The sequence below is a fragment of the Gossypium raimondii genome, chromosome 12, assembly GCF_025698545.1.
Source record: "Gossypium raimondii isolate GPD5lz chromosome 12, ASM2569854v1, whole genome shotgun sequence".
Lineage (NCBI taxonomy): Eukaryota > Viridiplantae > Streptophyta > Magnoliopsida > Malvales > Malvaceae > Gossypium > Gossypium raimondii.
This window is the reverse complement of record NC_068576.1, coordinates 52,929,023-52,956,763: the sequence shown is the minus strand read 5'-3', so window position 1 is coordinate 52,956,763 and position 27,741 is coordinate 52,929,023. Positions and strand designations below refer to the sequence as shown.

The 27,741-nt window shown below is 35.1% G+C and overlaps 1 protein-coding gene and 1 non-coding gene across 4 annotated transcripts; both read right to left on the bottom strand.

The window, feature by feature from the left end:
- Positions 1-17,797: 17,797 nt before the first annotated feature.
- On the bottom strand, positions 17,798-22,755 carry LOC105765124 (hypothetical protein). Of its 3 annotated transcripts, XM_012584072.2 has the most exons (5): positions 22,312-22,755; positions 20,792-21,009; positions 20,304-20,450; positions 19,468-20,023; positions 17,798-19,348 (listed from the first exon to the last, which is right to left on the bottom strand). In XM_012584072.2, the coding sequence occupies exons 2-5, from the start codon at positions 20,930-20,932 to the stop codon at positions 18,003-18,005; spliced, it is 2,190 nt and encodes a 729-aa protein (XP_012439526.1). In that variant the 5' UTR covers positions 20,933-21,009; positions 22,312-22,755; the 3' UTR covers positions 17,798-18,002. The 3 variants fall into 3 exon arrangements, with proteins under 3 accessions (XP_012439526.1, XP_012439524.1, XP_012439532.1); XM_012584070.2 differs by lacking the exon at positions 22,312-22,755 and having other exon boundaries at positions 20,792-22,279; XM_012584078.2 differs by lacking the exons at positions 20,792-21,009; positions 22,312-22,755 and having other exon boundaries at positions 20,174-20,323.
- Positions 22,756-24,979: 2,224 nt separating this feature from the next.
- Positions 24,980-25,050, bottom strand: TRNAG-GCC (transfer RNA glycine (anticodon GCC)). The gene has a single exon. It is a non-coding gene; the product is annotated as a tRNA-Gly (tRNA).
- Between the last annotated feature and the right edge of the window lie 2,691 nt (positions 25,051-27,741).

The window sequence follows — 27,741 nt, the reverse complement described above, 5'->3', positions numbered from 1 at the left end:
AGGTTGCATCATGAATGAAACATTAACATTTAATTAATTTTTTAAAATTTAAAAAATATTTTTTACTTTTTATATTTTTTTAATAATTTTTAAATCTCAAAAATAGTTTTTATAATTTTTTGAAAAAAATTAGATTTTATAAAATTAATTAAACGTTGATGTGTTATCCACATGGCAATCCACATGTATGCAATGTGAGAAGTTAAAAAGAACGTTAACTTTGATATTTATTTTTGGGTGATTTAACAAAAACTGCAAGTTTAAGGTTGAAAGCGAAAAATTAAATGGACTAAAATGAATTTTTGTAAAGATGGAGGGTCAAATAAGTCACTATGCGTTTTTGATTAGTTATGCAATCATGAAAAATATTTTCCAGGCCTTCATATTAGGGACAACAAAACCCGAATCACCCTATGGATTTCGAACCGATCCAATCCAAATAGAACATATTTTTTCTTCTGAAAAGTTGATGTGAGGCAGGATGGGGCAATGTGGATTTTTTCTTTTAGCTAGTGAATATGGAGCAATTATGGTAATTTTTTGCCCCACCTAACCCGCTCTAGTATATGAAATTACCATTATATCATTGTATATATAAATTATTAAAAGGTTAAAAATGTAAAAACACAAACTAGAATAAAAATAAAAATATTTTATGTTTAAATATATTTTTTTGAAAAATTACGTTTAAATATTTAGTTGGCTTTAAAAAAAATAAAAATAAGTAACAAATGTTAAATTGAAGCGGAGTGAGGCGGGAATAAGCGGATTTAATTGTAATTGCTTTGAAGATTATACATATATAATGGAGTGGGGCGGGTGATAGAGTGAAACAATGATAGATTTAGTAATATTTGTCTCCGCCCAGCTCCATTACTATCCCTACTTTGTATATCTAAAGCCTCTTTATAATTTACAATCACATCTTCTTCAGGTGGGATATTAAAGTTGGATATATTTAAATTATTTAATTACACAAAGCTTTCTATATTTAAAATTTTATTTTAAAATATATATATATATATATATATAATTACTGACAAGTGATTTAAGGGGAAGTAAACTTTCTTTTCCATACATTTAAACAATGTCTGAATTTTGAGAAATTTTATAATTCAAACAAAATCGATTTTAGACGACAAAATGTACGAAAACACCTATAATTTGCTTACAAAAGGAATTACTTTATCTAAAAATATTATTTTGGTCTCCCACAAAGTAAGTGTCATAAATTGAAATCTAGCATATATAAGTGGATATAGAAATATAAAACCCAAATGGGAGGTTCTATTTCTAAAAGAAAAAAATGATGGAAGTGTGAAAAATGTGGATCCTCATCATTTGCAAAGTAAAAAGGAGTCCACACTACGATTTTATATGAATGATGATGATAGTACGTGGGGGCAGTCATATTTAATAATGGGCCATAAAAATAGGCTGCATTTTGAGTTCTGTGTTCTACTATTATGGAAGGGTGAAGTAGAATTTTTTTTTAAATTTTAAAATAATTATATCAATTAAGAATCATTGTGATCATAAAAGACAAGCAAATTTGTCTTAAGCGGCGGCAGAAATTGCTGTTTTGCTGTCGTCGTATTAGTTTATTAGGCATGGAATGCAATTGGGTTTGGTGGGCTTTCTTGCAATAGGAACCATTATTTTATTATCTTTGTTGGTCATAAAACAACTTTCTGTTTCGTTACCCTTGTTCCTCTCTCTTACAACAAAACCAAATCATATTGGATAATGTGTTGTTTTTGGAATACGACAACATGTAATTCCATGATAAATTATTGAGTTTGTTAAGAGGTAAAGCTTGGGATGGAAATAAAATTAAAAACATAAATTGGCTGAAACTTCCAATTTTGGTTAGTTGCAAGGGGCATGACACAAGACATTAACACCCCAACTACGACAGTTTTAATTGTGTAGTTATAGAAAGGGAAGGAGACCCGGTGGTTAGGTGAATGGTGTAGGCGTACCCTACCCTAAGCTAGAAACCTAAATAAAATGTGGGATTGGAGGGGGGGGGGTTGGTACTCAGAATTGTGGGGAAATCTGTTAGGAAGATAGGGTAGAGATATTGTTGTCCCCACTTTTCCCCATCCCATCAAATACCAAATCTAATGAGCAGCACCCAATTCTCTACCTTTTGCTGTTGTTTTTTTTTTTTTTTGGGTTTCGAGTGGCATTGAGTTATTCGCTGTTATCTGTGCCACTTCAACTAACCTATGCTCCCCCCCCCCCTGCCTGGGGTCTATTGTTAATTTTTATTTAGATTTGAAAATTTAATTAAAATCTCCGAACTTTATTGACTTTGATTTGAAGGAAAATTATTTGATATATTATTAATGAAGTATTTTTTAAAATTTTAAGTGGGTTAAGAGTTTGATAAGTATATTATATTGTTGAAATCGTTTTTTGAAAATAAAAAAATTAGTTGTCGACTTTAAAAACAAAACTGGAGTCGCCACCGATCCTTTATTAAGGTGTGATCGGCCCACCTTAAAAATAATTTTGGTCTACGAAATTTGAGAAAACAGGTTCGGAAGTCAGTTACGCACGAGGAAGGATTAGCACCCTCGTAACACCTAAAATTGGTACTAAATTGATTTTTTAATGCCTTGGTGTCGAAAATTTGAAAATATTTTAAAAGAAAACTTTTTATTTCATGAACGAATTAAAATAATAAGACATTCTTATTTCAAAGAAATAAAACACCACACCCAGTGAGTTAGGGCACAATGTTTGTAAAATATGATGATTTTAATGCTTTGACGTAACCAAAATACATTTTCTTTAGAAAGTGTAGAAAAATGCTAATGTATCACATAAAATCAATATTTTAATTTTAAATTATATGCATATATGTATTTTCAAAATATAAGTATGATACATAAATAAATTTTGAAAACATGTATATGCACATATTAAAACAAGTATATATAAGTATACATATAAAAAATAAAATAATGAATGAGATATGTGTAACAAAATAAAAATTATTAAAATTTCTAAAAAAAATGTATTTTGGTTACGTCAAAGCATTAAAATCATCATATTTTACAAATTTCCAAAATATTTGGCACTCATGATTCTCGAGAAAGATCGTGTCCTAACTTACTGGATTGCGATTATTTTTCGATGAATTTAGAAAGCCAAGTATTTGTTTTGCAATAAATTCGCAAATTTTAAAAAAAGGCTTATTCTCGGGAATTCAAAATGTTGGGTCCTAACTTACTGGTCATGACATTTTCTTCTCGAAATAAGAATTTTCAAAAGCAAAAGGCAATATTTGGGTATTTTGAAGATTTAAAAACATTGTGTTTATTTCTTTGAAATAAGAATGTCTTATTATTTTAATTCGTTCATGAAATAAAAAGTTTCCTTTTAAAATCTTTTCAAATTTTCGACACCAAGGCATTAAAAAAAATCAATTTGGTACCAATTTTGGGCGTTACGAGGTGCTAATCCTTCCTCGTATGTGAATCGACTTTAACTGCTTTCTCAAATTTCGAGACCAAAATTCTTTTTAAGGTGGGCCGATCACACCTTAATAAAGGATCGGTGGTGACTCAGCTTTTGTTTTTAAAGTCGACAACTAAATTTTTGTTTTCAAAAACGGTTTTGACGACTTGGCGATCTAATCGGGGACATTTGAGAGTCGAGCCATGAATTGATTATGCTTTGTCTTTTTGTCGAAAGTCAAAAGTTTTTTTTTTAAATCACGATTTCCTTTTGCATTTATTGATTTTCATCATTTGCATGATTGAATCAAGGTGGTTGATCTGTATTTGCATTTTGCATTGTATGGTCAGTGTAACCCCTTTAAGTGGGAGCGAGAAACTAGTCCTTCGTGAGGTTTTCACCTCCGTGCAGGGTAGTGGACCGCTTCCGGGATACATCCGTACCTATGTGTTCGTGAGATTTTCATCTCCGTGCAGCCATAGGGAAATGTATTCCCCTGAACTGAACTCGATCCATATGAGCCTATAATGGGTGAGGATCGAGGAATCTGCTGGTTCGGGTACCCTTACTCTAGAAACTAAGCCTCATATAGTGAGCTTTAGGAACTTGCCCTAGGTAGAGCTATACCAAACCCTAGTGGATTCCTGAATAAATGCTCTTGCTATTTCATGTTTGTATTGGATTATATCTTTTGGTGTGATACTGACTTGGGTTTATTTTGTTTTGATTGCATGACATCATGATTGCATTACATTTGCATATTAGAAAAGAGATGTTGATTCGGGCTCGATTACTAGATTAGAAAGCCTATCATAAGAAAACGGGTTTCTTGATAAAATGGAAAATAGTACGGCAACCTGAATATATTCCGAGAAATACAAGAAGGGCGATGGAAGAATTCGTGACTTTACTTCGGGGCCCGAGGATTCAAGATGATTGTCTAAGAGCTTTTAACATTCCAAATTTCTTAAAGAAGCTAATGAGCATTGCGAGGATAGGCAGACAACGGATTGCGACCAGAATCAAGCAGAAGGAGCTAGCAGTGACATCCTTTGGAAGTTCGCGAGGTTTATCTTAATATCCAGATGAAAAAGTAGAAGATGTCTTTGCTTCGAGTATTAGGGCAAAGCCATATATATATATCTGCTTTATGTAAAGAAATTTGTCCTCTAGTAAGGTTTTCTAAATGGAATTGAATCAGAATCAACGTCTCTTTATGCATTCATTTCATGCATTCGCATTTCATTACATCATATGCATCAAAGATTATTCAAAGATCCTAATTAACTAAAATCATTGCTCAGTTAACCTGGAATCCAACCAACTAACCCAACACCGATACGGCACTCGAGCAAAGACAAAAGATATGGATCAGAGATTAGAAAAGCTCGAACAGTACCAGAAGGAGATGCAAGACCGGCTTCAGCTACAAATGCAGGAGCGGTTAGACAAGATGAAACAAGAGATGTCTGAGAAGATGCGAGAATCCCAAGAAGATATAGTGGCAAAGTTAACCCAACTGATAACTAAGGGAAGTGATAAAGGAAAGGGCCCCATGGCAAATGTCGATGAGGGAAATAATGATGAAATTCTTTACCCTCCAGGTTTCACCCCTCCACATATGCGAGCCCAAGCTGAATACCCGCGTAAATCTACTGTCACTATCATGCCTCGCTAGGTTTGGCCGGTATTTGAACCTTCAAACTGGGCCAGGTTCTAATCCTGAAAATAATCCTGTTAACTCTGTCATTCCTGACTTTGATGAAGTGGTTGAGAAAGAAATAATGAAGGAGGAGTTACCGAAACAGTTAGAGGAAAGGTGTAGGTGGCTCGAGGAGAAGTTCAAGGCGATGGAGGTCACTGAGAGTTATCGAGGCATTGACGCAAAAGAGCTGAGTTTAGTACCAGATTTAGTACTTCCTCATAAGTTTAAGATGCTTGAATTTGAAAAGTACAATGGGACAAGCTGCCCAGAAGCTCACATCACCATGTTCTGCAGACGAATGGCGGGATATGTTAACAACGACCAACTCCTGATACACTGTTTCCAAGACAGCCTTGTAGGGGCAGCATCCAAATGGTACAATCAGTTGAGTCGTGCCACGATTGGTTCATGGAGGGACCTGCCACAATCGTTCATGAAACAGTATAGTCATGTGACAGACATGACTCCTGATAGAATCACCCTTCAAACATGGAGAAGAAGCCGAGTGAAAACTTCAGGCAAAATGCATAGAGATGGAGGGAGGTCGCAGTCCAAGTTCAGCCACCACTCTTGGAAAAGGAAATGACCATGCTATTCATTAACACCCTGAAAGCACCTTTCATCACACATATGTTAGGAAGTGCCACAAAAAGCTTTCCTGACATAGTCATGAATGGTGAAATGATTGAGAGCGCTATAAGGAGTGGGAAAATTGATGCAGAGGAGAGTAACAAGAGGTTAGTCCCAAGGAGAAGAGAAAATGAGGTGAACAACACGGGTTACTCTGAATCATTTGCTGTTAGTCATCCAGGAAAGGGGGTTGCTAGTCAACAAAGTTCATTGAGACAGGAATCTGGAGAGAAACCAGGTACTGAGAAGCTCCAGTTCACGCCAATTCCGATATCGTATAAGGAGCTGTACCAAAGTTTATTTGATGCACACGTTGTTTCTCCTTCCTACATAAAACCCCCACAACCTCCGTATCCCAAGTGGTATGATGCGAACACACAATGTGACTACCATGCGGGAATTACAGGGCACTCAATCGAGAATTGCATTACCTTCAAAAAGCTAGTTGAAAAACTCATCAACATGGGTGTTGTCAAGCTTGATAACTCATCAAGTGCAAAAAAATCCGCTTCCCAATCATGATTGACAATAGGGTGGATGCAATATATGAAGAGGTGCTGGGGGTGTTCACATCAGTGACATATACGAAGAAACAACTGAAGAAGGGACCTTGTCAGATATTCGCCCTTGTAAACCTGAGAGTGTTCTAAGTAATTGGACTGCAGAAGAAACCCTGTAGTATTTAGAGTTTGTTAGAGTAATGTTTAGAACACACTTGTTGCTTTTAGCCTAGAAGCAATAAGAATTTCTTTGTGAAATAGGCTGACGTCTGAATATTATTATTTTAATGAATACATTATTGCAATCATCTTTGAGCAAATGTTCTTTTAGTCTTTACGTTTTCTTCATTCTATTGGATTTCTCCTGCCAAATCATTCATTCGTTCATTCATATTATTCATACATTCTTTTTTATATTTTTTGGTACCCAATATGGGTCCCCAAATATCAATGACATGAATGACACTGCTACAGATTTAGAATTTCCTTTTGAGTGAGACATGTGTTTGGAGGGATCTTACAACTTTGAAGATGACATGGATCGTAGCTTATTTCTGGACTTATTAAGGATGGTAGAGCAGGAAGAAAATTTTACCTCACGAGGAGATAATGGAAACTATGACCTTGAGGGAACATGCATGACCGAAAAAAACAAAGCAAGACGTTGTTGGGTTACTTCAAGCATTCAAAGATGCCTTCGCAAGGTCATACCAGGATGTACCCGGTTTAAGCGATATTATTGCAATCTGAACAACAGCACGATATCAGAAATTTGTAGTATGTTCAAGGTGAATATCATGAATGGTACAGTGAAAACTCTACCGGGGCAATGCCACTCTTTTCAGTTTATCACAATTTTTTCATTGAAGTTGAAATTCTTTCTCTTCGGGTTTTGACTGAGCTGAAGTAGGATGAAGATCCAATCCCGATACGATTAGTTAAATCTACTTGAAGAAAAAGGCTAGAAACTATTCATCATGGTCAAATGTACCAAGAAACGAATGATGCAAGCCTATAACAAAAGGTTCATCCTAGAGAATTCCACGCGGGTGACCAAATGTTGAAGATCCTCCATATACAAAAAATTATGGAGGGAAACGGATGCCAAATTGGGAGGAACCTTATGATTATAGAGAAGGTTTTTTTTCCAAAGAAGCTTTAATTTTGAGCGAGATGGATGATAAACCTGTAGAGTCCTGTAAACCCAGATTTAGTCAGGAAATTCTCTGCTTAAAGAAGGAGAGGACCAAGGTAAATACCCGCAAAGGGAAGTTTGAGTAAAAAAAAGAGTGATGTGAAAAAATAAAAAGATGAAAATGAAAAATGAAAAGTAAAAATGGAGAGGCTAAGGTGAAAATCCGCAAAGGGCGCCTTAGACCGAAGGAGATTTGAGTTGAAAACCAAAAAGGGCAGCTCAAATATTGATCGGAATGGGGCATGAGATTATCGGAGCAGCTCAAATACTGATCAGAGCGGGGCATGCAGTGGTCTTGCTATACCTGAATCAATAGGAAAGGGTAAGCGACATCTTGGGGCATCGACAAAGTACTATAGATCTCTTAAACACATGTTAAGCTCAGAATGGTCTTTAGAAAGTTTGTACAGAGAAGTTCAAGCTGCGATGTCTGGGGCACCTAATCCTTATACCATTTTTGCTATTCTTGGAACACTTCATCCATTGCCAAGATACGCATTCCTAAATTAATTTCTTTGTTATTCATATTTATTATCCTTGATAATTTATTCATTTCGAGCTATGCTCAGAGCCAACTCTATTCTTATCTATGATATTTTTGCAAGTATGTGGCATTAGAATAATGATTAATAGACTAATAAAACTTTTACAATGGAAGTTTTGCATATTATTCTAGAAGTTTCTAAATAATATAGGAACCTCAAACAGGACTATTGTTTAGAACACACCAGGTTGGAAATCTGATAAAGAAGAGTCTAAATGAAGATTATCCCTTTGAATTTTCTTGTCTAATGTATTAATTGAACAAAATGGAAAAATGTCGTGTTGGTGATAAAGCTTCAATGAACAAGCAAGCAATGATCACCGGATAATAAGAAGAAGTTATTCTTGGAGAAGATTTCTTCATTTGTGCATGAGCATTTGGTACAATACCCTAGGAATGGTGTAAAGGACCAAAAAGTTTCACATCCTGTATCCTTGAATTGTGATAACGGAGGATTGAGAAAATGTCAAATCTTTTACTCTTGGGTTACAACGAAGGAAGATGGTATAAATTTTTGCATTCCAGTGGATCAAACGTGAAGGTTTACAGTGGGGGGCAATCTGGTCAAGTGCTTATTGGGTTCACCAGCCGAGTATAAAGGCGCTATAGTACATTAAGCGATAAGACCTTAATAAACTTGGAGTATTGATAACTCAAGCGTTAAAATATCATTTTTATGACATTCTGCATTCATTCAAATGTCATTCATACATGCCTAGTTAGGAGTATTGGATTTATTATGATCATGACATCCTAATCACTAGGCATAATTAGGTTCATTATACAGGTCATGTTCCCCAGAGAACAGATCAGTGATGATAACAGATATTGTCTTCCTACATCGACAGTGAAGTAGATCGAAGACACCAACCTCGCCTCCCTCGGAGACAGTGGAGCAGGTTGAAGATTTCAGATCTTGTCTCCCTAAGCAGTAGCGGAGCAGATCGATGATGGCAGATTTTACCTCCCTGTGGTTACAGTGGAGTACATTGAAGCCAGTAATTCTACTTCCCTGGACAGCAGTGGAATAGATTGAAGATTTCAGATCTTGTCTCCCTAAACAGTAGTAGGGCAGATCAAAGATGGCAGATTTTACCTCCCTATGGTTACAGTGGAGTACATTGAAGCTAGTAATTCTACTTTCCTGGGCAGCAACGGAATAGATTGAAGATTTCAGATATTGCCTCCCTAAGCAGTAGTGGAGCAGATCAAAGATGGCAGATTTTACCTCCTTGTGGTTACAGTGGAGTACATTGAAGCCAGTAATTCTACTTCCCTGGGCAGCAGCGGAATAGATTGAAGATTTCAGATCTTGCCTTCCTACATAGACAGTGAAGCAGATTGAAGACGGTGAATTTTACCTCATTGTGGTTACAGTGGAGTACATTGAAGCCAGTAATTCTACTTCCCTGGACAGCAGCGAAATAGATTGAAGATTTCAGATCTTGTCTCCCTAAACAGTAGTAGGGCAGATCAAATATGGTAGATTTTACCTCCCTGTGGTTACAGTGGAGTACATTGAAGCCAGTAATTCTACTTCCCTGGACAGCAGCGGAATAGATTGAAGATTTCAGATCTTGTCTCCCTAAGCAGTAGTGGAGCAGATCAAAGATGACAGATTTTACCTCCCTGTGGTTACAGTGGAGTACATTGAAGCCAGTAATTCTACTTCCCTGGGCAGCAGCGGAATAGATTGAAGATTTCAAATATTGTCTCCCTAAACAGTAGTGGGGCAGATCAAAGATGGTGAATTTTACCTCCCTGTGGTTACAGTGGAGTACATTGAAGCCAGTAATTCTATCTCCCTGGGCAGCAGTGGAATAGATTGAAGATTTCAGACCTTGTCTCCCTAAGCAGTAGTGGAGCAGATCAAGTATGGCAGATTTTACCTCATCGTGGTTACAGTGGAGTACATTGAAGCCAGTAATTCTACTTTCCTAGGCAACAGTGGAATAGTTTGAAGATAGCAGATCTTGCCTTCCTACATAGACAGCGAAACAGATCGAAGATGGCGGATTTTACCTCCTCGTGGTTACAGTGGAGTACATTGAAGCCAGTAATTCTATCTCCCTGGGCAGTAGTGGAATAGATTGAAGATTTCAGACCTTGTCTCCCTAAGCAGTAGTGGAGCAAATCAAAGATGGCGGATTTTACCTCCTCGTGGTTACAGTGGAGTACATTGAAGCTAGTAATTCTATCTCCCTGGGCAGCAGTGGAATAGATTGAATATTTCAGACCTTGTCTCCCTAAGAAGTAGTGGAGCAAATCAAAGATGGCAGATTTTACCTCCTCGTGGTTACAGTGGAGTACATTGAAGCCAGTAATTCTACTTCCCTGGGCAGCAGTGGAATAGATTAAAGATTTCAGATCTTGACTCCCCAAGCAGTAGTGGAGCAGATCAGAGATGGTGAATTTTACCTCCATGTGGTTACAGTGGAGTACATTGAAGCCAGTAATTCTATCTCTCTGAAGTTGCAGTAGAGCAGATCGCATCAGATTTATTTTTAAGTTGTAGCAAAACAATTTGAAGCTATAGGTCTTATCTCCCTGAAGTTGCAGTGGAGCAGATTAAAGATAGCAAATTTTGTTCTTTTGAGAAGCTACAACGTATGAATCCCATCTCCTCGACATTACAGTGGAGTAGACAACATTACAGTGGAGTAGATCGAAGCATTAGTTCTTATGCCTCTGAAGATGCAGTTTAAAGAGGAAAAGTATTAAAAAGTTGAGGCTCAATAGGATTGGGCACAATTGGGCCTTGTAGTCTTTGCTCTGTTCCCGTTATACGACAACGAGCAAAGAGGGGCAGCTGTAATAAGGCCCAATTGGCCCAGACTATTTACAAAACAAAAAATGGGCCGTCCAGGCCCAATAGTCCAAAACCTAGCCCACCTAACATCCTAAACTTCCCAAACCCTAGCCCCATGTTCAGTTCAGCGCCGCGAGCCCCCACAACGTGCTCCGCCTCCGTGAATCTCGCGCACACACGTACCTGCAACAAGCGAAGGAGAGGAGCAAAAATCGGGCCAACCAAATAGATTTTTTTTGGATTTATTTTTCTTTCCCATTGGCGGCTATAAAAGGCCAATATTTCCTGTGTAAAGGGGGGGAACAAAGATTGTATCAAAATTATTAAAAAACGAAAACAGAGAGGAATCGAAGAGAAAGAAAAAGTTTTTTAGAAGGTGATTTTCTATTTGGTTCGTTTTTTCTTTTTTTTTTTCCTTTGATTTATTATTTTGTGTACGAAACGGAAAGGAAAAGATAGAGAATGACTTACCATTGTGAGTGTTGCCGAAAGACCTCTTCGTTCGTCGTCATCGAGTGAGGGGTGCAAAGCAGCAGAGAGAAGATGGCAACCAGCGATTTCAAAAGCGAAGGGAAATAATTTAGGTTTTTTAAGTGGGATTTAAAGGGTTTAAAAGCAGCGCGTTTAAGCCTATAACCCGTGTGACCGACCGAACCCGACCGGATCCGCGTGTTTTACTTTTAATGGTCTATTTTGCGTTTAGTCCCTCGGTTTTTTAAAAGCGTGTCTAATCAATTTTTTTTGTTTTTTAAATTTGACCGCACGCTTTATTTTTGTTTCATTTCGACCCTCATTTAAATGCAGCATTTTAGGGAAAAGGGTTAATATCCCATTTGATCCCCCTCTGTTATGTGCGTGTTCAATAGGGTTCGCATATTTGTGTTTCTTCCAAATTTGCTCTTAAATTTTTTTTGAATTTCAAATTAGCCCTTCTGTTATTTTATTATTATTATTATTATTATTATTATTATTATTATTATACTTATACATATATACACGCATATGTTTGTATTTTATATATGTATATATTTTAAATGTTTTTAAAATACGTGTACATATTTTATATATTTTATTATTATATTATCTTCTTAGTTATATATATATATATATACACACACATTTACATTTACATTTTATAATACATATACATTTTTCCATTTTATAATTCATACATATTTTCACATACATGTATATATTTTCGTAGTTTATTTATATATTATATATATATTTTTGTTTTTCCTTGTAAATATATACACATATATATACTTTTATATTTTATTTTATTTTCATATATATACATACATATTTTCTTAGAAATTATAATAAGTTTTTGTTTTGTTTTATATATTTCATTCATTTTTATTTTGTATATTTATATGTACTTGTTTTAATATATGCATATACATGTTTCCAAAATTTATTTATGTATCGTACTTATATTTTGAAAATACATATATGCATATAATTTAAAGTTAAAGTATTGATTTTATGTGTACATTAGCATTTTACAATACTTTTTAAAGAAAATATATTTTGATTTTCTCAAAGTATTTAAATCATCCTGTTTTATAAATTCCAAAATATTTGGTATTCATGGTTCTCGAGGAAGGTCGTGTCCTAACTTACTGGATCGCGATTATTTTTCGATGAATTTAGAAAGCCAAGTATTTGTTTTGCAATAAATTCGCAAATTTTAAATAAAAGCTTATTCTCGGGAATTCAAAATATTGGGTCCTAACTTACTGGTCATGACATTTTCTTCTCGAAATAGGAATTTTCAAAAGCAAAAGGCAGTATTCGGGTATTTTGAAGATTTAAAAACATTGTGCCCTAACTCACTGGGTGTGGTGTTTTATTTCTTTGAAATATGAATGTCTTATTATTTTAATCCATTCATGAAATAAAAAGTTTCCTTTTAAAATCTTTTCAAATTTTCGACACCAAGGCATTAAAAAAATCAATTTGGTACCAATTTTGGGCGTTACGAGGGTGCTAATCCTTCCCCGTGCGTAACTGACTCCCGAGCCTATTTTCTCAAACTTCGCAGACCAAAATTATTTTTAAGGTGGGCCGATAACACCTTAATAAAGGATCGGTGGCGACTCCAGTTTTGTTTTTTAAAGTCGACAACTAAATTTTTGTTTTCAAAAAAGCGGTTTCGACATATATAATATAGTAAAAAAATTAAAAAAAATAATTATATAAATAAATGTGACACTTATCATACCTTAAATCTATTTGTGAAATTTAAAAACTCTATTAGCGATGTAACAAATAATTACTCTTAATTTAAATATGTTCAATTTAAATTTGGATTAATTTCAATTTGAAGAAAATGACTCAAATTCAAAGTTAAAATGATTTGAACAAGTAACCAAATGACTTGAATTTAAAATGGTTAGAAGATGAAATGATCTGAACTTGTATTGACTTGACCAAAAAAACTTGACCTTTAAACATGAATGAACCAAACAGAAAATAGCACAAACATTAAATGACCTAATATTAAAATGACTTGAATCTTAAGATTGAAACAATTGAAACCGAAAACAATTCAACAAGTCAAATTGCAAGCCTGAATGAAACCCGCCATCTTTGTTCAATCTTGTACAAGTGTTAATTTGGAATTTTACCCGAGCATTAGAACATAATAAGTTCTCTCTCAAATTAAAACTCTTTCTATTATCGCTCAACCTTTCCAATGCAAAATCCTATGGATAGGCGACAGGCCTCCACTCCATCCTGGTCACACTCCCTCATCTTGCCTCCCTCCTCCCTATCCCCACCCCTTCCTCTCTTTTTCATTTTTCTCACTCTTTCCATGTTTCTCCCACATCCATCTCAGACACCTTTCCTTTGTTGTTGCAGAACTTTGCTCTCTCCTTATGCATCATTTGACATGAGGAGGTGCCCTTTTTTAAAATTTAAAAAATAAAAACTTTCTCGAGTGGGCTATGGCTCATTTCTTCCCCTATCCATTGGGGCTCGCTTTTGTCTATGCTTGGTTTCGATAGTTTTTATCAATCTATGATACTCTAATGGTTCTATTGAGAAGAATATGGCTGTCGTTGACGGATCTTATGTACCGACTCATGGAGATTAGATCTAGTGGTTGATGTGGATTGTGTCTGTGATGTTCATGTTCTTGCAAGCATTTTTTCTCTGAAGCGTTGGGTTTGGAGAACAAATGTTTTCCCATATCTCTACATTTTTCGCAGGATCTTAATTTATTTTTTTGCTACATAACGATTATATAAATTTTTATTTTCATTTCACACAAATAAGTTTAACGGTAAAAGTTAAACAATACTAACATTTTAACTTAAATTCTAAAATATAAAAAATTAAATTAATACAAATAAAAATAATTATATTTAATTAAATTTCAAATGTAGAAAAATCGCTAAGTTTTTTAAAGTGAAAGATTTACCTCAGATGGTAGAGAAACAGTTTTATTTAATTAGAATTAAAAAAAAAACCTTATGGGTTGCATTCATTCAATAGGTGGTGTTGGCTTAAATTCCTGAGCTCATTGGGACAAAAAGATTTCAAATCTAGGGTTGTCTTATGTAGAAAGAAGAAGCGTAGTACAATCTTGACATATATATATATATATATATATAATTCTCACTTTTACTACGTCCCAAGTGATATTTAAGGAATGGGGACAAAATTTGAAACATGGAAGGACCTCTCATTTCACAAGTGGGGAAGATTTTAAATTGGATTTCCATCCAAACTCGGTTCTCTCTCGTTTTATGATTTGGGGTTCGCAAGATGACAGCATTTGGAGATTCAGTTCTAGATTTTGTGCAGACCTATCGACACGGGTTGGTTCACAATCACATTTGATCCTTCTTTCATCCTCAGCCAAACAAAAACACACTCTCTGCCTCTGCACTGCCAATCCTTAAACATCTTATTTAAATTCAGACAACAATGATCATTAATATATTTGGTAAGCCTTTTGGTGCATGTTTAACCACTCAATTTATGTGTCTGTGTGTGTGTTTTTTTTTTTTGGTTTTAACCAGTGATATTCCTTTTTCTTTCAGCCAAAGAATGTGAGTAATATATATTCTCCACGATATGATTGTTAGTAGGAAAATAGATTAGTAGTTGATTATTGCTGTCCATGGGCTTAATTTATTTTTTAGCCTTAATTTGGTAATAGTTTTTAGGGATTCTAACAATTTTTTCTGGGTCCAGATTAATTCATTAAGCCTCAACGTGAAAATAATTTTTAAATTTAATAAAAAAATTAAATTGGGTCAAACCCAAATAATGCATTAAGTGAATTATTTAATTTGAATCGGTGGGCAAAGATGGCATCCAGCAGGTTGAAATGCCAACAACTTCATTGCCTTGATAAATTTAGTTTATTTTTTAACATAAAAAAATAAATTAATGTCTCTCCCACAAAGACAAATAATGTGGTTGATGATTATTGATTAAGAAAAAATAACTAGTTTCAAAGGATAATCATGATTCTAATTAGTTATTATTGGCTTGTTCATATATTCTAATTCATTTATTTTTATTAATTCAAATAAGGAAAACGAAGATGAAAGATGATGATGGAATGGGGGCCTACCACTACCACCCAAGGAAGCTTAAGCAAAGGCAACACAAGTGGCTGAGATGAAATAACACAAGGTAGTGCCCCCCCAACTTTACATAACACACCTGCGTCTTCTACCCAATATTCCACTCATGCATATACCTAAATAATATTAGGGATCCATCATTTCGATAAGGTTAACCCACACTTTGACAAATCATAGTTTTGCTTAAAAGGACCTTCATCATTCCATCTACAATTTTATTTCCATAACATCCTAATTTATCCATTTAACCCATCCCTTTTTCTTTTAAAAGCCATTGATTTTCTTCATACAAATCAAAGTATCCAAAGCCATTGAAAAGCAAATGAATGGAAGCCCCTATCTGAAAAGGGTGAAAGAATTCCTTTTAATTTCAAGGTTTATCCTGAGAAAAATAAACATGTGGGCTCAATATTTAGGCCCATCTCTTAAACACCAGTGCTTACTTTTTCACTTATAGCACATGTAGAAACGACAAACACATTTTAGCACATTAATTGTGTTTAGCATTGGTAATGGTCGGCCGTTGGTTCTTTTAAGTAAGCCCCCCCCCCCCCCCCCCGGGGCCTTAATGGTTCTTAAAGTGAAGTTGCGACTTTTGGAGCCCACTTGGGCCTTTACATGTTTTTGCTTCGAATATGAATGCCAAGTATTTGATTGGTTTCTCAGTGGAGAAGACTAATTGGTTGACTTGATCTGCAACCCCTACTTTTGAGATGCAAAATTGGGATCATCCATCAATTCAACGGGATTTACGGTATGGGATTTTGGCAATGAACCCTTTCGGGTCCTCTTGCAAGAGGATCATATATTCAACTAAGCAGGTGATTAGTTCAGATTGGGATAATATTAGGGGAAACTAGTGCAGATAAAGAAACAAACAGATGATGTGATCCCTGACTTTTCATATTTATTATTAGATATGCATTTCATCATGAATTTAAATGCAGTTGAAATCCCTTTGGAATGAGGTTGTTTCGCCAAGATTAAAGAACTTTTTTGGGAGATTATTGCGTGGTTTTTTGCCTTGTATTAGTAAGCTTTTGACACTTGGGGCGAATATTGACTCTTTTTTGTCCGAGATGCCGTCAAGCTAATGAGGACTTGGATCTCATCGTTATACATTGCCCTTTTGCACTTGCTGTGTGGCAGAAACTTGGTTTTGTACCAGGTTATTCATAGAACTTTGGCTAATCAACAAGATGACAGGAGGAGGTGTGTTTTGGTAATGTTATGGGGGGTATTTGGCACAGCAAGAATATGGTGGTTTGGAAACAAAAAGTTATGATGGCAGGCCAACTTGTCCAACATGTGGATGAATTTATGTAATGTTGGTTGGGAGTGAGGTTGGTTCACAACTCTTAGGTTGTCATGCGTACGTCGGTTGAGGCGGGGAATGTTCGTTGGCAGAGGCCGGATATTGGAAAGCTTATATGTAATGTTGACATAACCACTTTTGCTGATAGTGAATGTATGGATGGGCGGCAGTTGTGCGAAATGATTCAAGTGACTTTGTGCGGTGTATTTCCGATTTCATGAAGAGCACTCTTGATCCCTTCCAGCCAGAAATCCTTACGGTGCGGGAGGCCTTTTATTTGTTCAAGTCTTTGCATTTAGATAATATTGCGACAGAGATTGGTAGTTAAAGGCTTTGGCAAGCTTTTCATGTTGATAGAGTGGATGCTTTGGATTCAAGTTTGTTATGTTTTGAAATTTCAGTCTTTTTTGTTATGTTGAATTTATAAGGATGCTAATAAGGCTACCCATGTCTTAGCAAGGGGAGCTTTGTACTGACTTTCCTTCCACTGTTGCTAATATTGTTGATACTGAGAAATTGTCTAATCTAGATGAAAATGTGGGGAGAACTTAGGTGAATGTTTTATCCTCGCATGATGTTTCCAGTTTATTTCTCATAAAAAAGTGACCCCAATTCAATGCATTATTTAAATGAATGCCATTCTATCTAAGGGTGGTACTGGTAGGTATGTAAAATTACAGAAGATGACATAAAAGATTCAAAAGATTTAGGTGAATAATTCTGGCATATTATTCCAGGAATCTGTTCCGGTAAAAATATGTTTAAGCACTCTCTCTTTGGACCATCGGTATTTTTCCTTTGCGGGGCCACGATTAAAGCATGCTTGTTCCTAAAGGATGTGCTCTTTAGTCGCATTCCTTCCATTATTTCATTGAGTCATATGATAAGATCAATTCTTATGCTAATCTATGGAGTTGAGATAACAAGCAGATTTAATTTCTGAGATCTTTTCCTCCCTGGCTTACCGAAACAAAGAGCCCCCCTCTGCTGAAATGGAAAACCCTGGTGCCTTCTCAAAACAATATTTCCGTAGTCAACACATTGCTCTTGTTATTTCTTCCTTGAATCATATTTCAGAACATAGCTAAATAACTCTAAAAGAAAAAGGGTCAAAAATAGGAAGGTCATATCATAATATCATAACATAGTCAAATAACTCTAGATCAATGAATGAGCTTAAAAGATTATTTGCAGTTAAAAGATATGGGGTTATACTAACTTGAATAGTATTATCTAAAACTTTTTCTTCCAACGTAAGTGAGTCTTGACCGTTTGCCTCTCATTGGTGTGCACCAACTCTCTCCGTTACCCATCTTAGCTCTCATTCTCTTGTACTCCCTTGATCTTAAAACTCCCTCCAGAATGTTTACGTCTTCACGAATTTCATGTCTAGAAAGACATGCAAGACCTGGAAGTATGTCCCTCTGAAAATCCTTCAGTCTTCTTCCTCTTCTCAGTTTGATACTAAAATCCTTTCCCTCCAGCTCACTTACTTCAAATGGCTTTGATGCTACAGAATAGACATCAACACTGCTTTCAGTCAGTTGCAGAGTCATTAACTCGAAATAATCAGAGGTACACTGTCGATGCCCCTTGTCCTCATTCTCTAACTCATTAGACTCCGTCTTGGTTGAAGATTCATGATGGAAAGCTGGGTTCTCCAGGGACAAATGGATAAGTGATTCAGCAGCTGTTTGGAGCAAATCATCCACTTCTGCTGATTCTTCCCTGTTATTGTTACATTCATGTTTCATTTCATTACTATCAGAAGATCTTTGATCCAGCTCACTTGAAAAAGTTTCTACAACCTGAGATCTTTCATGGGTTCCAGAAAACTGATCAGAAGCAGGAAGGTTTGAATCATAGGGTTCAGTTCTGGATTGCATAGTCCTTACAGGGCTTGAATCATTATCTGAAATGCAGCTAGACTTTCCTGAAGTAGGAGACTGATCAGGATGTTCATCCTCAATTATAATTTGGGTTTTATCAGAACATAACAGTGTGCCCCCTTTTTCAGTCTTCTTGCAATTCACCTGCATAGCAACTGCACGTGCAGTGTTCAGACCATGAGCAGAATCAGTTTGTAGTTCCGGCATCAGGACATCTCTTCCATTTTGGGTGTTTGAATGGTGACTGCCATGTTCTTGGGAAAGGTTTGTTTGGGTACTGGATATGCATGCAAGACCAACAAAGCTTGTTTCACATTCATTCTTTCCATTGAGTTCGGAATTTCTGACTTGAACATCCTTTCTCCTATCTTTGCTATTCGAATTCATCAAAGCAAGTTTTACACCATCTTCTTGTTGAAGCATCTCAAAATTGTTATTGGAGAACTTTATTTCCTTTATCACAAATGCAGTAGGACACAAGGTTTTCCGACTCCTGCTAACAAGTTCACTAAAACCACCTGATAAGCTAGTTGTTGATGGATGGGCAGCTATGGCATCATTTAAGTGACATGAGGAATCACCAAGCTGAACTTCATTAAGGTCCAAATGTCGCACTCCATAGGATTTGAACTGCTGCTTTCTAGTCAAAAAGTTTTCATGTGCCATATTATCTAGTCGCTTTGATCCTGTAGAGGAGACAAATAAAGAAAAGCTAACTTGCAATAATTAAAACATATGATTGAGGTGGAAAAAGAACAGATGTTCCTACAAAAATGCTGCTCCAGCGTGAAGGAAGCATCAGTACCTTGATCAGAACAGCTCCAGTCTATGCAGCATTTGCTATCCATGACAAAGGAGCTACTCTCAGCAATCCCACAACATAGCTCTTTCTTCATGCTTCTTGAAGTGACTGGATTAGAGATAACAGTAACTTCTGAATCATGCTTTCCTCCAGAATCTGCAACTTTAGCGACAAAATCAGAAGGCAGATGTTTTGCCTCCTCATCTGAGGTCCTCTCATTAGATTCTTCCAAATCAATGACAATTCTGGGGAAAGTATTACTATTCTTGCCATACCAACTTCTCCGTGTATCTTCCTTTTTCCCCGTAGCCACTCCAAGGCTTAGGGAAAGCCTCAAGTCCAGTGGATCTGAGAAATCAGCATCTTGTTGAGAATTTACATAGATGGCTTCTTTTAAGTGATCCCCAACCTTTCTTTTATTTGGAAGATTATCATCACCGAGATTAGTATATTGATCAGGTAAAAGTTGAAGATCGAAAGGTCCTCGCTGAAACTTATGGTAATTGTTGCCCTTCCACTCACCTAACAACTTCTGACTTGATGATACTCTTGAGCCCAACTGAACATTTCAAAGAGAAAAGGGCATAAATCAGTTAGCCTGTCAACTAGATCACTTCCAAACAATAAAAAGTTATGATAAATCATGCAAAAGTGAAAACTCTTAACCAGATTTCTTCTATGACAAAAGAAAAAGAAGAAAAAGAACTACCATATCTCGATTACATGGCATCATATTCCAAACTTCAAAAGCCTTTGTTCTCTAACTAATAAATTGAAAATCACTTTAGCATCTTTGGAGGTCAACTTTCTAACAGTCGAAAAGCAGTAGCCTCTATTACCATGGGAATTGAATCTGCAGGGAGTCTGGTTTCTTGGGACCATGATTGATCATTTTCTTTCCATAAATTGTATGTTTCATGCTCCTGCAGGTGAAGATCCTTCATTAGAGTCTTCTGAACACTATATAAACGATGGAGCTCGTGGACCTGATAAAACCAACAGCAAGAATATAAGCATCTAACGTGAGGGTAGAATCATGTTTCTTCATGCATCAGATTTTGACATGCATGGCCTAATGGTCCACCCTTTCAGTAAAAGCAATATATTAAAGTATAATTCCAAATCATGTAAACTCATCCAGTTTGAGAGCTATAAAATTAACACCACAAAGTTTAAGCCAAAAGTTTCCACACCAAGATCGTCAAAAGTGTGCCCAACAAAGGGAAATTATTAATAAGCATCAAATCCTGGCCTCACTTTATGGCAAATTCAGAATAGAAAATTTTAGCAAACTAACAAGTAATGAGCCGAGAAGGTATCCTTGTACCTGATTTCTGAATATGATCTCCTGATCAAGCATCGTCAGTTTGAAAATATCTTTAAGTGAATCAGTGTATCGTTGCACTGAATTCAAATCAAAATCTCCCAGCATCAACATCTTTTCCTCAGAAGAATGAAACAAATACATCAATTGATATCAGATCTTACATCCTCGAATAAATGAGTCTTGAAAAGATGTTTCACATGTCCCTTTGCTCTCCATTTCTGCACACAGTTTTCACATAGAAACCACGGTGATAAGATAGTGACTACCACTAGTAATTAATAAGGTTGCCATTCAGGGGAAATGATAATAGCCAATTAGGCAGCCAATCTTGGAAAGACAATGGTCTTTCCGTGTGAGAAACACATGTCTAGAAAAAATCCTGTTTAACAATTATCAGCTGAAATTTGAAAACGTTCCATCAATTTCATTATAAAAACATAGAATTTAACCTGGCCTAGTCCATTCAAACAACATATTTAAACTGAAACACCAACTGACCATAGTCATTGCAAGATTTTAGCCATAATTCTAACTACTGCCATACTTTGCTATAGAACAGTTTAACCTTATTAATATTTCCAACTACACAAACTTGTTTGGTCAATATGAGGTGTAATTGGCAAATTTAGAATTATTACTAAAGAAGAAAACCAAAGTAGCCAATAGCAAAGACTCTGAAGAAATGGCGAAAAAATCTATGTTATAAATGGAAGAATTACTGACTAACATCAGCATCATATATCAAAGCATTTTCTTAGCTGTTTCCCACTGAAACAGTGCTATTTGTAGGATATTATGACACAATGGCATCCTTCAGAATTACAGATTTAATTCATATAAAAACATTGAAATAGCGTAATTCTAAAAGATAACTTAAAGGCTCAACTAAGCTTCATCCATAAGAAACTTTTCCCTATGATCCAACAATTACCAGCTGAGGAGAAAATTAGGTGGCTGAAACACACAGCACCAGGAGAACATTGAAGTCACTTCTTACGATCACATACAACAATCTCATGAAACAAGCATGGACAAGTATGTGATTAAAAATAGATGCGGGTCTGTAGACATTTACCATAAAAAGGTCTCTTTTTTCTTTTTTTTTTCTTTTTTTTGCTTCCATTTAGACATAACTAATGTTCTTTCCTCATCTAGTGACTAGTACATTGTTGAAACATGCAGATGAATCTGGGTAAAATTTTGACCTATAAAACAAGCCATTGAAGCCACATTCTGCTTATATTTATACGCCTTTTAAAAAAAGAAAAAGAAACTTGATTATGACTACCCAGAAACGGAATCTACCGAGAGGAACAGAACTTGATGTTAAATCCTAATAATTGATGATTACATCAACACTTAGTAAAACAAAAAGCCAACCTCATAAAAAGCAAAGGCATGAAGCATTAAAGAAAGAAATAGAAAAACTAACAAGACATGAACACATAAACAATAAAGAAAAAAAAAGCTTAAAATATGAGCACCGAAATCCCAGAAATCTAGAGGGAGAAAGAACTCACCGGGAGACAAATAATCCACAAAAATAAATTTAAAAACATTCCGCTATGAGATAAAGAAAACCCTCTACTTTCCACTTTGGTTCTTCCCAGAAACAAGTGACCCAACTGTCTTAACCAGATCGCAATAAAGATGTTAAAAGGAAAAAAACAATTCCCAAGAACCTCAACTACTAAAAACTCAATGCAGTTAGATGAAGGAGATGATATGTTAAAAAAGAAAAGAAAAGAAATGAAAAGGAATCAGATCACGGGTTTGGGACCAAATAGAAAGAAAGGAAAAGAGAATTGAAAGAGGGAGGAGAGAGGATAAAAGAAATTCTCATTTTCATTTTATATTTGAAAAGAGATTGTTGCAGCACATCATTGTTTCTTTTTATGCTGCTATTTATATTCACTTTCTGTCTCTTTCTCTGCTTTCTTTTCTTTTTAGGGTTTTGACAATGTTTACTTTTGTTGATCTTACAAAGATGAGTTCAACTTTTAATTAAACTCAATTGGGAAAGGAAATGTGATATTATTCAAAATAAAATATATTTATGTTGGTCAGTAGAAACCATTTAATTTTGTAACCCCAGTTGGTCCACTGCCACTGCCCGATTTATATTATTCATTCATTAATGTGGACTTGAATGTGAGAGGTTAAGTGGGGACATTATATTATAATCGCACCATTTCTTTTGAAAACATTATTATTTTATCATTAAAAACGTTACTCAGAATTAGAGGTATATAATTCTCCTAATTTTTTTTTTGAGTGAAGGCTTTTTTTCTTTATATAATTATGAGGATAAACAGAAACCAACGATCAAATACAGCTCACGTACATCCATGCAGCAAGTTGCTTCAAATGGTAAGTCCAAACGCAGTAGCAGCGCGTATGATTACCCTTCTTGACCCGACCCGGGGAGAAGACTGGAGCGAGGAGGTTTCCGGGTCAGAATGCAGTGTGGATGGGTTTGAAGGATTTGGGGAGAGGCAGAGTGATGAAAGTCTGAATTTGGGATAAAGGGCAAATGGAAAAAGACAAGTCTTTTTCAATAACGAAAATAACGATACTCGCAACGATGATAATTTTTTATAATATTATTAAATTATTAAAATAGTCATTTTTATTTGTATCAAGTTATATCTTAGTCACTTATAATATTATTTTGTTACGAAATGGTTAGCCTGTCGTTAAGATCTGTTACCTCTTAAACAACAATTCGACCTGACAGTTAAAATGATTTTCTAATGCCAATATAGATGTCTAGTCAAGTAAATTAATTAATTTTTTATTAAATAAATTTAATTAATTGAATTTTCTAAATTAATTAAAGGAAAATGTTAATTTAATTTCTCTAAATAATTAAAACCAATGCATCATATTAATCTTTGAACTAGAAAAAAAAAACTTTGGTCCCTTTTTTTTTAAATTTTCGTTTCCATTTTGATTGATTTGATTTTTTATTCAAAATGGAAGAACAAAGAATCGATTCAATAGAGGGTCCAGTCATGAATAACAGTGGGTAATGAGTTTTTTTGTTCTTTACATGGGTTTTGAGTTCATATATTATGATTTTTTTTTTTGCAAAAAAGTGGTCTATCTTTTTATATTTTTATGTATATGTGACAGACAAAAAAGACACGCTTCATATTTGCTTATTTGTGTATTGTGGGCAACCACAATAGCAATCAAGTATAGAGGTTGATGTGTCAATTTATTCTTCTTTGTCGTTTTGCTTTTCTTTTCTCTAATGGTAACAAAAAGAATCCAGCAGGTGCTTCTTTTTAAATTGGAGAAAATTGGGTTTTAAAACTAAATTTTGTATTTTATTTCCATAAAAAAATTAACTTTTCTCATTCCAGTTAGACATCTAAGTTGGTATTTAAAACTCATTTTAATTGTCACATTGAACTATCGTTGGAGAGGTAACAGATCTTAAAGACAGAGTGATCATTTCATAACAAAACGATAACGCGAATGACTAAAATATAACATTTTAAATATAAATAACTAAAATATAATTTGAAGTAACGAAAATGAATAAAATTTGATGATAAGATTTACGAATACGATGCTGTCCTTGTCTGGAGTAGAGATTAGTTACAATGTCTTGGGAAACTGTTGAACCGTGTAAAATGTAATTTTCGTTTTTCTTTGGTTAAAACCTAAAATTCTTTAGGTAGGAATATTCATGTACTTTATTTTTCTTTCTTCTATTTTTGGACATGAAGATGATCATGGTTTAGCTGTTAGTTTGTGGTTAACTTCAGATCAATGCCTAACAGAATATTTGGGGTATGGTTAAATAGCTTTTGCATAATTGTGTATTTTTAACCTTTTCAAGTTCGGCGCTGTATTTGGTAATTGATGGCTTGTTGTCACAGGGTTTTAAAACACAATGTCGTGGTATTAAATGGTGGTGGGTTACTTCATTTTATCCTTCAATCCAAGGTTGGAATTCGATTTGAGCATATTTCATAATTAATCAAATAGTATCTATTAATACCCTAATTTTGGACAACAAAAAAATCAATTGCTGGGTGTTTGCTACTTCAATAGGTGGAGTGTGGACAGATTTGGCAGAGGATGGGAGGAAGTACATAACTTTGTTCACGGCGCCAGACCAGAACACAATCAACGCAGCTGTCAAATGAAAAAGAAGGCCAAAAATGATCACTCCTATGCACCAGCCGGGAATCGAACCCGGGTCTGTACCGTGGCAGGGTACTATTCTACCACTAGACCACTGGTACTATTTGCCTACATGCTGATGAATGCAAATATCTATAATTTTAACATTTTAGTTTCATTTGCAATGAGAATTCAAAAAACGCATATTTTATCTTAAAATATAATTGAATAAAAGTGTAATTCATTGAGTAATAATTACATTATTTTATAATTATAAATAATTATAATTTTCTAGACGTATTTGGTGATGAATATAATTTCTCATGTCATGTTTGATAATAAAAATTATAATTATACAGTTGCATAATTTAAAATTTTAAAGTAATAATAATTATTAAAAAAACTTATTAGTATGATAAAAATAATTTTGTAAACAAATAAAAAAAATAAAATCAAATAATCATATGTATTATGTTAGTCTAAAAAAGTAGTTGATAATACGATTACTAATAAAAATAACAAGAAAATTACACATCATGTAACACCCCTAACCCATATCCGTCACCGGAACAGGGTTACGAAGCATTACCAGAGTTTGCAAAATAATTACACTTAATTCATGTAATTTAATATTCATATCCGAAACCAATCATATTCAATCATATTGTCCCTTAAATGGACCCTCGAGGCCCAATTTATGCATTTGAAACAAGTCGAGACTAGATCGGGAACTCAGAGAATTTTTCGCGAATTTTCAAAATTTTTCTTAGGTGCAGGGGACACATGCCCGTATGGCCAGGCCGTGTGGGCATTCAATGTGAGGCACATGGATGTGTCCCAGCCCATGCCCATGCCCATACCTATGTAACTCTCTGACTTGGGTCACACGGCCAGCCACACACCCGTGTGCTAGGCAGTGTGGACAATTTAATTTTTAAAAATTAGGTACAAGGGACACACGGCCAAACCACACACCCATGCGCATGTCGTGTGTCACACACGGCTGAGACACACGCCCATGTTTCTGCCTGTGTGGACGAAAAATAATCCATTTTCAAGGCACTTTTCTCACCCAATTTGCCTCTCACCTACAACATTACTTAAACATGTTCACCAACCAATTCAAACCATTCAAATCAAGTCAAATTCATGTATTAAGTATGACGTAATATCACCTATATGCATATTGGACTTAATATGCTAACTCAATCTTATTATCAATATAACGATATGCTTTTCAACACTTAACCATTTCAAAAACATACCAAGCATGATAAAGCTACACACTATATATACTTTTACTTCAAAATATAACTATTACAAGCCATTCCAATGACTAGTTCCAACCAAAATATTTATTCATTATGCTTAACTTAGCTTATACATGCCATTATACCAAAAGTTAGTTTACTTTATATACTGAGAAGTCCGAGGGATAATGTGATGTGTCTCCGACCAAGTTCCAACCTTCACGAGCTTCCAAGTACTATAAAATAGAGGAAAGAAAATAGAGTAAGCAATTATGCTTAGTAAGTTCGTATAACGGAAAATCAACTTACCAATCATTTATATTTAAGATAAGCATACAAAATTCATCCTAAGAAATTTGGCAATTTGCCTAAACACATATAATTTCAAGAAACTTGTTAGTCATGTATTATATGTAAACATCAAGAATCAATGAAGACCTTATCATATAATAACTTACATATACATATGCTTTTCATTTCATATTTCCATATAACATGTACGTTTCCATGACAAATCATTTTAAGCTTAGTTTAACCATGTCAGAACTTTACCGGTTGAATTTATTTGAAATATCAATGGATAAACATGTAGTACGCTCGAAGTGTACAAAACTGTAATCCGTCATATCATATACAGGGGTACCCATTAGGGCACATAATCAGGAAGCACTCTCTCGAGCCATATAACAAGAATCTCATGTGAGCCATGTAACAGGAAGCTTATCCAGGCTATAACAGGAAACTCATAAGAGTTTAAAACAGGAAGCTCATTGAGCTTAACAAGTAACTCCGAAGAGTTATTATTAGGGAGCTCTGGATAACCATATAACAGGAAGTTCAAACAAGCCATATTAGGAAGCTCACAAAGAGCCTATATCAGGACGTTCATAAAGAGTTGCGGTATGTCCGCATTATATGTAGGATCCATACCGATCATATAACAGGACGCTCACAAAGAGCTGCGATATATCCGCAACACATGCAGGATCAATACCGATCGGGATGCTCGCAAAAACTATGTAACAGGAAGCTTAAGAGGTCTTATAACAACATGCTCGTAAGAGCTATGGTGTGTCCGCAACATATGTAGGACCACAACCAATACGAGAAACTTATATCCATCGATTCCATTTGTTCAAACATGACTTAACATTTATCGGGCATTTTCGAATATTTAATCACTTTCACATACATGACAATTATACTATTCACACATATAATACTTAATTTAAACATATAAATGTACACAACTTAGTTACACGAACTTACCTCGATAGTTGTTCGTGTTTGTAGGCTACTAATTCGATACTTTTTGTTTTCCTCGATCCAATTCCGAACTAGGTCTATCCGGACCTATACGAGTGAATTTAACTCAATTTAATGCAATTCACATTCAATTCCATCCAATTCACATCCTAGGTAAAATTACCATTTTACCCTATACTATTGATTAATTCCAATTTCATCCCTAGGCTCGGAAAATGAAATTCATGCAATTTAATCCTCATTCCAAGCCTAGCCAAATTTTTTATATAACAATAGCAGTCCATGTATTTCACAAAA